Source organism: Eschrichtius robustus, chromosome 14, assembly GCF_028021215.1.
Source record: "Eschrichtius robustus isolate mEscRob2 chromosome 14, mEscRob2.pri, whole genome shotgun sequence".
Taxonomy (NCBI): Eukaryota; Metazoa; Chordata; class Mammalia; order Artiodactyla; family Eschrichtiidae; genus Eschrichtius; species Eschrichtius robustus.
In genome coordinates, this window is record NC_090837.1 from 84,129,299 (window position 1) to 84,142,384 (window position 13,086).

Here is a 13,086-nt window from a genome sequence, read left to right on the forward strand (position 1 = left end):
CCAGCCTAAAAGCCTCCATCCTTGGCGCACACCCCTCTCTATCTCCCCCACCCCAGCTGCGCCCCTCGCCCCTGGGGTCAGGCCGCGGGGTCACTGCTCCCCCTTGCAGGACCCGAAGGCAGCTAAGGCGGGAGGCGCCCCGGTGAGGCTGCGGAGGGAGGAGTCCCCTAAATTGTGCTGGAGCGAAGGCGTCGAGGATAGGAAGAACTAACCCAGGGTGGGGAAGGCGGACGGGACTCCGAGGAAGAGAGAGAGGGGACAAGGTACGCTCAGCCTTTTCAGCACTCAGCAGGAAGATGCATGATTTTCGGAGACCGTTGTCCCAGCGCTCCAGCTCGCTCCAGGGAGACGTCAGAGCGCTGGGGTCGGCGGTGGAGGAGCCCCCCCGCCCCCCCGCCCGGGCTTGCATATAAAGTCGGGGCGTCGTGGAGCAGCAGTGGCGCGGGCGGCGGCGGCGGCGGCGCTCCTCTGAGGTCCTGGTCCTCCGTCTCGCCTCTGCGGTGAAAGCGCGCTCTCCGCCCAGCCTCGCCGCGGCGCTCCGAGGGCTTCCCGCCGGGACCATGCGCGGCCGCGACTTCGCGCTCGTCCTGCTGGCTCTGGTCCTCTGCCAGGCGCCCCGGGGGCCGGCCGCCCCGGTGTCGGCGGGCGCAGGGACCATGCTGGCCAAGATGTACCCGCGCGGCAACCACTGGGCGGTGGGTGAGTGTCCGGCGCGCTCTAGTGCTGGCGGGAGCAGCCAGCCGAGGGGGCCAGTCTCCCCATCTCTCAGCTTTTCTGCGGCTCTGCGTTGGGGGCTGGGTTTGCTCCGACCTTTCTACTCAGACGCCAACCCCGTTCTCCCAAAACTCCACCCTGCCCTTCAGTATCCCGGGAAGCTGTCGGTCCCTCGGCAGCCTCCGGCTGGTCCCTCGGTCCTTTCCCGCTCTCTTCCCTCCCCCCCCCCCCCCCAGGACACCCGAGCCAGCACGCAGCTCTCCAAAATCCCAACCGTACGCGGAGGTCAACCTCCCTCCGCATCTCCCAGCACCTCCTTTTATCCGTCTAATCACAACCCTGTCTGGCACGGTTCTCTCCCTGAGCAACTTTGGGAAGCTGGGTCCCCGAGCGCCTCTCGGGGCCCTGGTCCAGCCTGGCGGCTGCGCCTTTACCCCCGGCAAAGCCACAGGTGTGGGACGCGGGGCGCAGCGCCCACCCTGGGTTTCAAATCTGTTCGGCAAGCAGTGCCTGAATCCCACCTCTATTTGGGGCTCGCCTGAATTTCCTCAGTCCTTCTTTGCCTTGCAGCGATTTTCTTTTCCCTGCCCTTTTGCCCAACCCTCCCTCCTTCCATCCGGCAGGCTCGGTGCTCCGGGAATCACACCTGGTCTCCACGCTGATCCCGGGTCTCTGTGCCCTGAGTCCTCGCTTTTCTCCGGCTCTCTTGACCCGAGACCTCACCCTCTCGCCTAGCTCCTTCCCTCTTTCCCCTGCCTACAAGTCCTGCTTTCCAGGCACGGGCTTGGAGGTTCGCTCGTCCCGGCCCCCGGAACCGCAGCGGCTTGGACCGGGTCGCGGGCCGCGGAGCGCGCACCCGCTGCTTCCCCGCAGCTGGGAGGCAGGTAGCAGCCCCGCTGCTTCTCGCTGCTCCAGCGTCACCCCGGGGCTCTGGGCCGCGCCGAGCAGAGCCTCTGGCAAATGGTGCCAAGCGTTCGACTTCCTCAGACAGCTCCCCACACAGCCATCTACGACAACCCTAGCATTTCCCGGGAAGCTGGTCGGTCCCTAGAGAGATTTAAGGCGGTGTGTGTGTGTGTGTGTGTGTGTGTGTGTGTGTGTGTGTGTGTGTGTTTCACGATTTCCTTAGTCACCTACTTAGAAGTAGGGGAGGGTGTGTTGGAAAGATACTTGCTAATTCAACTCTCAGAGGATTTACAGACTCTCAGCGTGAAGACTAGGATGAATTTAGAAGATGGGGTGAAGCTAGAACTGCACGTCCTCAGCTCCTGTGAGTTGTGTAGGTTTCCCTCAGCGAAATGGAGCGCTCTGGGTTGCAATAGACTAGTTTTCATTATTACTGAAAGAATCATTTGCCAAGTCTTGGCAACCCCAGGGATGAAAGTATTTGTCATCTTTGAGGGACACCCGGAACCCAGGAGCCTGGTATAGAGAGGAAGGGTTGGGATGGGTGAAAACCCTTGCACTTCCAGAGAGAAGGATACTTAGAAGATGTTAAAGAAGCCAAACCTAGAATCGATACTTAAAAAGGGCTCCTGGGAGTTTAGATCAAGCGGTCATTGTCCAGTGCGGCCAGCAGCCGGTGGGCTGGGAAGGTAGAATGAAACTTCCAGACTTCCAGCCTCTTTTTGCTCATCCATGTTTTTGTACTAAAAAGACTTATTGTTAAGGTAACCCTTGCAGGCTAAACGCAGGCCAAGAGAGTTAGCTGGGAAGCTGTAACCATGGTATTTCTGATGCAAGCCAACCCTGATTGCTGTGGTTCCAGAGAACATCAGTCCCCAGGTCGGCCATTTAATCACCCTTCATGGTGGTACTTGGGCATTCCTAGCCCCAAAGTGTACTGTCCAGTGACACCCCCAAATTGTCTTATTCTCTTATTTGTTCTTGAACACACTCTTTTTCCTTTTTCTCCCTTGACTAACTGTGCAGAGTTGATGAAGAACAAGGAAAAGAGGGAGGTGACATAGAAAATCGCATTTAGATTGAAAATGACGTTGCAGTTGTGCAAAAGTTTGCTTTGGGTGGACATGCCCTCTGTTGGAATGTGAGCATTCACAAGCATGAATGCCATGTTAGATTTTAAATTGAGCTTTCTGCTCTAAGTAAATGCCTGTCCTCCTCAATCACTGAAGGCATGGAGGTTAGTTTTAATTAATGCAAATGAAAGCTACATATTGCTGTCCGTGAAGAAGCTGTCAGCACAAATTTGCAGGTTTGTTAAGTGAATTGCTTCTTCCAGCTGAGAGAAACGTGATGTGGCCATGGAAAAACAAGTTCCGTGGAAAAACAAGTTAACAGACTGAAAACGTAACCAATTCTTATCTGTCTCGATGTTCATGGACATGTTTTGTGTGCGATGAAAATATAGGTCAACACTAAAACTGGTAACTATCCCCTGTGCACCCATGAAATGTTTCTGGTCATGGTTCTAACTCTGACGTGGAGCGTGCCGTGGAGGGTTGAATGCTGAGCACCAGTGTTCAGCTGCAGAATGGCTTTACATGATTGTGCTACCCGAGCTACTGTGAAATACAGCTGAAGTATCACTCCAGAAAAACTAGCTCTTAATACTGAACACTTTCTGTCTTAATGGATATTTTCTGAAGTTAGGATAATCTTCAAGTATGGAGCTCAAGAAAATTCTTTTCTGTTGCAAACCTGCCATTTTAGTGGTATTTTTAAGTGATTAAAAAGGACAAAAGCTTCCCCCCCACCCCTGGCAAGGTTTTCTTTTTTTAAGTGCCTATCTTTTGATCTCCATTATTATTATATGGATACATAACAAATGATGATGGGAGAAGAGATGGAAGTGGGCATATCGTCCACATTGCCATGGAGACGATTATTTGGTTGACGGTAGCTAGCTAAGAAGTGCATTAGGACCCAGGGAATGTGTGCTTCCCTGGGATGTTATAGATGGCGCACTTTCCTTAGAAAAAAGAAAAACATCTGTGGTCTAGGGGAGGGAGTCTGAACACCCATCCACCAAATATGCAAATACTGAAATTCAGTACAAGGTCCCAAAGATCTATGTTAAATCACCCACAGAATGGAGGCCCATTTTAGCCTTCCATTGTAGAAAAGTCACAGAATTCTTCAAGCATGACAAAAATGAAGTTATTTGTAAAAACATCTCCATCATCCCTCTGCTTCATTGCCAATAACGCCTTTCTCATTTCCAGCATCCTAACCAGATGATAGGCAATAACCGAGGACAAGAGCAACTGAGGTCATTACTGGGAGCATCAGATTCTAATCCCACTTTCCCATTATCATGATTCAATTTCCTCCATATATATAAAGCCAAATGATTTGCTACTTCCTGGGAAGTTGTGGAACATAATCATTGTGATGGCTAAATGCAAAGTTATTTAGTGGATATCTGGGCACCAAGTTCACCAAGCAGATAAGTGAGGAGCCAGTGTTTCAAGATTCCAATGCTTCAGTTGGGACGGTGTCCTTAATAGAGTCTTAAAATTGTGTGACGTGTCAGGTCCTAAGTGACTTGGCAAAGCTCACACTTCAATGCAGGAAGACCTCATTTTCAGGCTCCCTAATACACACAGAACTAATTTTTCTGAGCCGCATAACTGAGTCATGGCATAGTGATATATGATCTCCATTCCTTTTGATAACATTAGAAAGCCTTTGGCAGACCTTATCCTTATTTCCAGACCCCAGAATGATTTCTAACTGCCTTATATCCTTAGGAAGTTCAAAGACACTTCAAAGCAGTATAACATCGTAGGGTCCGGACTGTGAGTTGATTTTAATCCCAGCATCTTTACTTGCATGTATGTGACTTTTGGCAAGTCTCGTTTTCATCAAATTTATTACAGTGTGGATCAAATGAAATAATATGCATTTAAACATCCTGTGAACTGTAAATACACACACAAGCAATAAAGTTACCGTGAGGGCTTCTCTCTTGGTGGACAGAGCAGCTGGGAAGGGGCCTCCTTCCATTTGCAGTGACTGAGGTCTGCCACATACTATTTTCATGATGCTTGCCTTACATACTTCTAATGCCAGTCAACCCTGGAGCCACAGAGAGCTCTTTCCTTGTGAGCTTTAAATCAAAAGCACCATAGTTTTATTAGTGTTAGAAATTTGAAAATGCTATAAAACCCAATTACAGAGAAATGGAGAAAATCAACTGAGGAAAGTAAATAAGATAATGTGAGTATATTCAAGCAATGGGCTAAAATGTAAAGAATACAGACCTTAAATTCCATGCCCTTCTGACCCTAAGGCTATCCCCGTTTGCATACATGAATTTCCGTGTTTTTAGTGGTTTGGCCTCCTGCACAGCAACTTTTATTTGTTTATATGGCAAATGCTCATCTCTGGAGCTAATGATAAACTTTGGTGACCATTTTAGACCTCCAAGAGAAAATTCTGCATTTATATGGCTGAAAAGTGTTGGCCAAAACTTGTCTTCAACCTGTGTTTCATTACAAACTGTAATTTCTAGGTGCAATTTCTATAGGTTCAGTCTCAGCTAAAATTCTAAGAAAGTTTAAATGAAAAATTCCTTTGCTACATTTGTATTACAGATAAGAGGAAAGCAACACCTTTTAATTAATTAATTTATTTTTATTTTTTAAAACTTTATTTATTTATTTATTTTTGGCTGCTTTGGGTCTTCGTTGCTGCGCGCGGGCTTTCTCTAGCTGCCGCGAGCTGGGGCTACTCTTCGTTGTGATGCGCGGGCTTCTCATTGCGGTGGCTGGCTTCTCTTGTTGCGGAGCAAGGGCTCTAGGCGCTCAGGCTTCAGTAGTGTGGCACGTGGGCTCAGTAGTTGTGGCTCGCGGGCTCTAGAGCAGTTGTGGTGCACAGGCTTAGTTGCTCCGCGGAATGTGGGATCTTCCTGGACCAGGGCTCGAACCCGTGTTCCCTGCATTGGCAGGCGGATTCTTAACCACTGCTCTACCAGGGAAGTCCGAGCGACACCTTTTTAATCACACAAAGAAAAGCACGGAGACTTTTCTTTTCGGGAGCAATTCAAGATTGACTGGGGTAGATATTCGAACGCCATCATTCAGCTGGGAATAGAATTCGGTGCACACAGAAATGGTGATAGAATTTTAGATATGGAGGGTTCTTTCGATGTCATCTGGTCCAACACGTTCATTTTATTGCTGATAAAATTGAAGGTTCGGGATGCTAAATGACTTGAGAGAGGTCACCTGGCTAGTTCGCAGAGGGGCTGGGACCAGACCCAGGGCTTCTGAGCTGCAGTTCTGAATTCTGTCCATTCATTAGGCGTTCTGAGCAGGGATCAAAATCTGTCAGTCGTTTATGAACTAACTCCTAATAATATCAATAAAATGCTATTTATCCCGCATTTAGGAGAAAGCAGCACAAACACAATTGGTGCCCTTTTAAATTTCTTGTTCATTCATTCCCCTGGGTTCAATTTGTGGCATTCTATTTTTGTTGGGTTTGTTTTGAACCAGAGTATATGCTTATTTTATTTTTTTATGAATGTGGCATTGAATTTTTTTTTAAATTGAAGTATAATTGACATACAAAATTATCTAAGTTACAGGTGTACAACATAGTGATTCATAATTTTTAAAGGTTATACTCCATTTACAGTTATTATAAAATATTGGCTATATATTGTTTCTGTTTTTGAACAGGACACTTAATGGGAAAAAAGAGCACAGCAGAGTCCCCGTATGTTTATGAGGGAGGGAGCCTGACGGAGCAGCTGAGGGAGTACATTCGCTGGGAGGAAGCTGCAAGGAATTTGCTAAGCCTCCTAGAAGCAAAGGGGACCAGAAGCCATCAGCCACCTCAACGCGAGCCCCTGGGCATTCTCCAGTCTACTTGGGATTCAGAGGACAGCAGCAACTTTAAAGACGTGGGATCAAGACTCAAAGGTATAATGAACATACTGGGGAAGTGGGAGCGGGGTGAGGAGGGGTCGGGGGGTAGGAGGTGTTTGGGGAGAGTTGGAAGGAGGGGAGATTTGAGCAGGGAAGAATAAAACTGTTCAGAGGTAAGACTTCACAGCAACTACATCGGGCTGGCATCAGTACACACTCAGAAAATGAGTGGCCAGTCCTCATGCTAGCTTTTCTTTTCAGCATATCATAAATGATTTTTCCTCTTAACACATCAAACTCCAATTTAGGAGTTTTGTTAGCAATTGTGCATTGATAGGATTTTTTAGCCTACCAGACCCTTCCAATATATTTTGATAGTGAGGCCATAGATTATTTGAGTTGATCCCTGTGGATCTATAGATATGTTTATTTTTGATGAACACTAGTGGAAGGGCCTATTCACAGATGCTTTTGGAAGAGAGCATTCTTGTTTGCTACTTTTGATGCAAAATAGTACTCCTTCATATTTGTTCCCAGATTACCTAGTTTGGGTCTCATCCTAATATTTTAAAACTTGGTGAAAATATCTCAGGCCAACTGATCTGTTCAGTGTATGATTTTATAGAGGATAGGGGGAAAGAATTGTACCAAATTGGCATTGTTTAGCTACAAAGACAGTAAATGAGATAAAAGAGAGAATAAAATTTATAGGAAGAAAGCAAGGCAACTGAAAATGATGTGATTCTCATTAACTTTTAAGAAGTTTCCATGAAATTTATGATAAAAGGCAAAAATAATCATTACAATACTCCTAATAATAACAACTGCTAGTTTTAGTGAGTATTTTTTATAATCCAAGTACTGGGTGAAACACCTTACCTTCATCCATTTCCTCGGGTAATGCTCACAGCAGTCTTAGGAGAAAGATTCAGGACGATTCTATTATTCTCTCCATTTTAGAGGTGAGGAAACTGAGACCAGTCGTGTAGCTTTTCAAGGGAAAAGCCCGTGCTGTCTGCCTTGGACAGTCCACTGCCATGTGAGGCATCTTCTGGGAATAGACCTCATTGATCTTAAATATGAAGGATGCAGGATGCAGTAGCAGCTTTCCCTCTCGATGTTTCTGGCAATAAATAATATTGTGTTTCACTCACAGACCTCGGGGAGTTCACGCCGTCCCTCTTTCATGGTGGTTAAATCTGATTGATGACCGCTTAACAGAGGCTCAGGGCTGGCGTGGCCAAGCCTCGGATGGTTTCTCCAGAGGGAGGCTTTATGTGTCACCGCTCTTCGGTCTACTGTGGATTCTCTGTGCTAAATGCAGAGCCAAAAAAGTTCCTTTGTTGCATTAAGCACCTAGAGAGAAAGTCTCTGGTAGCCTTTATTCAGAAAGAAAATCAGGATTAAATCAAGCAATACAGAAATAAGTATCAACTTTGTACAGAGCCCTGAATGACTGATTCTCTTGTCCACACCCTTGTCTGTGAATAGATCACGTGCTTCTAAAGGCTCTTGGAATTTGTGATTGACTTCTTGGGCCCCGGCTGGCCTGGCCTATTCTTGGCCAAGTGCTTTGCTGGACTTCCTGTGGGTGGACGTCCAACAGCAGTGCCTTCTCCTTGGTCTGAAGAGTAATAATGATCACCACCACAAAACCCTCTAAAATAACTTGACAAACACTGAAATGGACTTACTCTCATAGCTCATTCATAAAATAGCCCCCCACGCCCTATCATGTTATTAATCTATAGTGCTTCATTTTGACCCAAACAATACCCACTTTGAATTGCTTTATTCCCCCAAACTTAGCTCTGCATAACTTTGGAATGTTTTGAAAAATGCAACTCCTTCCTCAAGGGTCAAAATTTTTCTGCCATCTTCAGAAGGACATTCTGTAAACTTCGAAGGCAATTGCAAAAGAATAGCTCCAAAAAGGTCTCCGAGCAGCAGTTCTATAAGATGGAGTGGGTGGGGAGTCACAGAAAGTGACAGCTATAAGGGGACAATATTTATCAGTATACAGTGTGAGCTGGAAAAGTCATCTTCTTCTAATCAGGCCTTGCTTTTCTATTTTATCTCTTTATGCTTTGTTCCTCTTTTTACAAGCTCAGAAAGCCCATCTCATTTAATTCCACCTCAGATTGAATAACTAGCTATGGCACACATTGGTACCATTCTTTTGGATGTATTTCCCAGCAGTATGAAAAACAAATCGAACACTTTGTTTAGTCTTTGCAGAAACCAAAACAGTTTATCACTTCTCTTGCTTTGGAAATTCCACCTCAATGAAAGTATGTTGATATGAAAACTGAAAACATCCTACAATTATCTTATTCACAAGGAGGAAGTACCAAGAGAATCATTCTGTTAGAAATCCTTATATCTCTCAGTGTTAGAAAGAAGTTTAATAATTTAGCTGAGCATTATCAGAACTAGCGGCAGGGATTTTCAGAGGCTGCGGACTTTTCTTAAACTTAAAAACTATCCACATATACTCCCCTCTCCCATTTTAGTAATAAAACATCAAGTCCTGTGGCCAAATCTCCCAGAGCCGGTTAGAAACTGAGCATCTTCCTACATTTTGATGACAAAGATATTTACTTGATTCAGAAAAGATTCATGTAAATGTGCACTGAATCTAGACTCCTATGTCACGGCAAACAGGAAGTTTTTAGCAACAATTACGGCCAACAATTTTCAAGGTGAACCTAAATCTTTTAACTTTACCCTTCTCACAAAAGTTGATGGAACTTTTACCCTGTGGTTTCTCTAACATGAAACAGTGTTTAGCTCAGCTCCCGGTCCTAATCCATAATCCTGGATGCGGCTGTGGATTGTCCTGAGTTTCAGTGAAGGTTGAGGTTGGCCTTTGGGTTCCTTTTGTAATTGGGACCCAGTTCATTGTTTTTTGTTTTGTTTTTTTTTTAAATTAATTTATTTTTTTGTTCTTATTTTTGGCTGTGTTGGGTCTTCGTTGCTGAGCACGGGCTTTCTCCAGTTGCGGCGAGCAGGGGCTACTCTTCGTTGCGGTGCGCGGGCTTCTCATTGTCGTGGCTTCTCTTGTTGCGGAGCCTGGGCTCTAGGCACGCGCAGGCTTCAGTAGTTGTGGTGCGCGGGCTCAGTAGTTGTGGCTTGCAGGCTCTAGAGCGCAGGCTCAGTAGTTGTGGCGCATGGGCTTAGTTGCTCTGCGGCATGTGGGATCTTCCTGGACCAGGGCTCGAACCCGTGTCCCCTGCATTGGCAGGTGGATTCTTAACCACTGTGCCATCGAGGAAGCCCCAGTTCATTGTTTTTTGAAGCCTAGGATTTTTTCTCTTATTTGGTGAGCATGAGGAAAGGGAACTGGGGAATGCATTGCGGGAGGTGTTACGGAAAGGAAGTAAATGTACAAATTTGCTCTCATTTTTAAGGGAGAGATCCCACTGTCCCATCAGATCAGCACAGAGAATAGAAAGGTTTTATTTATTAATATGTGAAATGCTCCAACGGAAGCTCCAAATATAGGGAAAGCAACATACGGTCAAGAGTAACTAAAAAGCTGCTGGTTACCCCGTTTCTGTGAAGGCGGGGGTCAGCTTCACTCTGCTGCCTCCCACCTCAGAAACACCGCCTCGCAATCACAATGGCCAGCATCAAAAAATCTACACACAATAAATGCTGGAGCGGGTGTGGAGAAAACGGCACCCTCTGGCACTGTCAGTGGGAATGTAAATTGATGCAGCCACTATGCAGAACAGTGTGGAGGTTCCTTAAAAAACTAAAAATAGAATTACCATACAACCCAGCAATGCCACTACTGGCATATACCCTGAGAAAACCATAATTCAAAAAGAGTCATGTACCAAAATGTTCATTGCAGCTCTATTTACAATAGCCAGGACATGGAAACAACCTAAGTGTCCATCGACAGATGAATGGATAAAGAAGATGTGGCACATATATACAATGGAATATTACTCAGCCATAAAAAGAAATGAAATGGAGTTATTTGTAGTGAGGTGGATAGACCTACAGTCTGTCATACAGAGTGAAGTAAGTCAGAAAGAGAAAAACAAATACCATATGCCAACACATATATATGGAATCTAAAAAAAAAACAAAACAAAAAACGGTTCTGAAGAACCTAGGGGCAGGACAGGGATAAAGACACAGACGTAGAGAATGGACTTGAGGACACGGGGAGTGAGAAGTGTAAGCTGGGACGAAGTGAGAGAGGGGGCATGGACATATATACACTACCAAACGTAAAATAGATAGCTAGTGGGAAGCAGCTGCATAGCACAGTGAGATCAGCTCGGTGCTTTGTGACCACCTAGAGGGGTGGGATAGGGAGGATAGGAGGGAGACGCAAGAGGGAGGAGATATGGGGATATATGTATATGTATAGCAGATTCACTTTGTTATAAAGCAGAAACTAACACACCATTGTAAAACAATTATATTCCAATAAAGATGTTTAAAAAATAAATAAAATAAAATTAAGAACCTATCAAAAATAAATAAATAAATAAAACAGCTCCTGCCCACCCCTAACCATGGACCCCTCTCCTGCCTCCAAGTCCTTGATCTTCCTAGGTTACAGAATTTGTCTTTTCCTTGTCACTTTACTTCCATTCTCTTGAGTCAAACTCACAGATTCAATATTTTGAGCCAACATAGGGGACTTCCATGCATCTTGTCCCGTATCCTCAGCTGGCCCCTTTTGTGACCAGTGGCTCATATTGTGAGATGTATGGCAGCATCTTCAGGCAGCCTGGTGACCCTTAATAGTGCAGCCCGGGCTCCTGGAGAAAAATGAAGCTAATTGGTCTGTGTGGGAATTGAACCCCAGGCCCTGGTTTCATTATCACCTGGTCAAAACAATTGAGCCACAGAGCAGATGATAACTGGTCTGAGAATCTCAGTAATTCCTTTATTAGAAACAAATGGCTGGTCTGGACGTTGGGGAACCTGAATTGCCAGAGAATCTTGGAAAGTGTAATAAGCTCTCATCTGGATGAAAAGTGTTTTCTCATCTCAGAGGGTAAAGGGTGCTATATGGGAACAAAGAAGTGTTTTAAAAGTAGAGCTACTCATTCTTCCTTCAGTCTTAGTTAATTTGAACAGAAGCCACAACAAGCCAACCACAATAAATTTAGAACTGGCAGAAACCCAAATTAGCTCCTCTTCCCAAGTTGCCCACACGACTACCATTTACAGTCATGGGTTTATAATGCTGAATTGTGTAATTCATAAACTAGCTTTGATTTGTGGAATGAGGCATTGCCAAAGAAGCAAAGTAACAATTAAGATCCCACATTCCTTAGCAGTCTTCCTACCCAGCTGCTACTTTAGTAACAAATTCCTGGGGATAATACATTTAATTTCCAACTTTGGTCAAACTATACCTGTGTAAATGAACTTACGAAACAGAAACAGACTCACAGACATAGAGAACAGACTTGTGGTTGCCAGGATGGGGAGGGGGTGGGGGAGGGATGGATTGGGAGTTTGGGATTAGCAGATGCAAACTATTATCCATAGAATAGGTCCTACTGTACAGCACAGGGAACTATATTCAATATCCTGTGATAAACTATAGAGGAAGAGAATATGAAAAAGAATATATGTGCATGTATAACTGAATCACTTTGCTATACAGCAGAAATTAACACAACATTGTAAATCAACTATGCTTCAATAAAAGGAATTTAAAAAAATAAAGTTTTCCTTAAAAAAAAATATATATATATATATACATATGTAGTCATATCAGGACACAAGTTAAGCTAATATAACAAAAAGACCCGGAAATATAGTGGCTCCCCAAAAGGAGGAAGTTAATTTATCTCGGGGGAGCAGCTGTTGTTCTCAAGCGTTAACGTGCTCAGAGTCACCTGGAGGACTTGTGAGAGCACAGATGGCTGGGTCCCATCCCCAGCGTTTCCAGTTCTGTAGGTCTGGGGTAGACCTAGGAATCTACCTTTCTACCAGTCTCCCAAGCGATACTGATGCTTTGCTGGGATGGATTTACTTTTAGCATTAGACTTTGGCATCACTAACTACGTTTGCTTAACTCTTTCTAATATTTTTTAAGTTGGTGGACTCTCTACTCCAGGTTCTCAGCGTGAAGGAAGGAACCCCCAGCTGAACTGATACTGACAATGGTGGCCTCCCTCAAAGAAGCAAAACAAAATCCTCAAGAGACTGCGTTCTATGGGCATCAGTTCTACTGGGTCATCAAGTTTCCTTTATGCAAAATACTTAACTATTCTTGTATCTTTCAACTTTGACTAAAGTCATGATTTTCAAGCAGCATCTTCTGGTTTGAACTTGTTTGCTGTGAATAATTGTCCATAAAGAGTGTTCTGATTAATGTTCTTTACATCTAGGTTATTTGTCTATTAGATTCCAGTCCTTGTTACTATTCACAATAAAAGCTTAAACATATTGTCCAAAAGGCAGGTAGTTTTCTTATTTCAATTCCAAATGAGAGGACAGTAATTAATACTGAGATTAGCAAACAGGTTGACAGTGAACTTGTGTGCTCATTGAT

At 44.8% G+C, this 13,086-nt stretch overlaps 1 protein-coding gene across 3 annotated transcripts; it reads left to right on the forward strand.

Annotated features, from left to right (window-relative positions):
• Positions 1-560: 560 nt before the first annotated feature.
• On the forward strand, positions 561-12,686 carry GRP (gastrin releasing peptide). Of its 3 annotated transcripts, none has more exons than XM_068562216.1 (3): positions 561-699; positions 6,363-6,605; positions 12,628-12,686. In XM_068562216.1, the coding sequence occupies exons 1-3, from the start codon at positions 561-563 to the stop codon at positions 12,684-12,686; spliced, it is 441 nt and encodes a 146-aa protein (XP_068418317.1). The 3 variants fall into 3 exon arrangements, with proteins under 3 accessions (XP_068418317.1, XP_068418318.1, XP_068418319.1); XM_068562217.1 differs by having other exon boundaries at positions 12,649-12,686; XM_068562218.1 differs by having other exon boundaries at positions 6,363-6,586; positions 12,628-12,681.
• Positions 12,687-13,086: the final 400 nt, after the last annotated feature.

Bases quoted from the DNA above. Each gene is read 5' to 3' on its own strand.
- GRP (XM_068562216.1), top strand. From the start codon at position 561: ATGCGCGGCCGCGACTTCGCGCTCGTCCTGCTGGCTCTGGTCCTCTGC. The intron at 700-6,362 runs GTGAGTGTCCGG...GTTTTTGAACAG, and splicing joins CGGCAACCACTGGGCGGTGG to GACACTTAATGGGAAAAAAG. The intron at 6,606-12,627 runs GTATAATGAACA...ATATTTTTTAAG, and splicing joins CGTGGGATCAAGACTCAAAG to TTGGTGGACTCTCTACTCCA.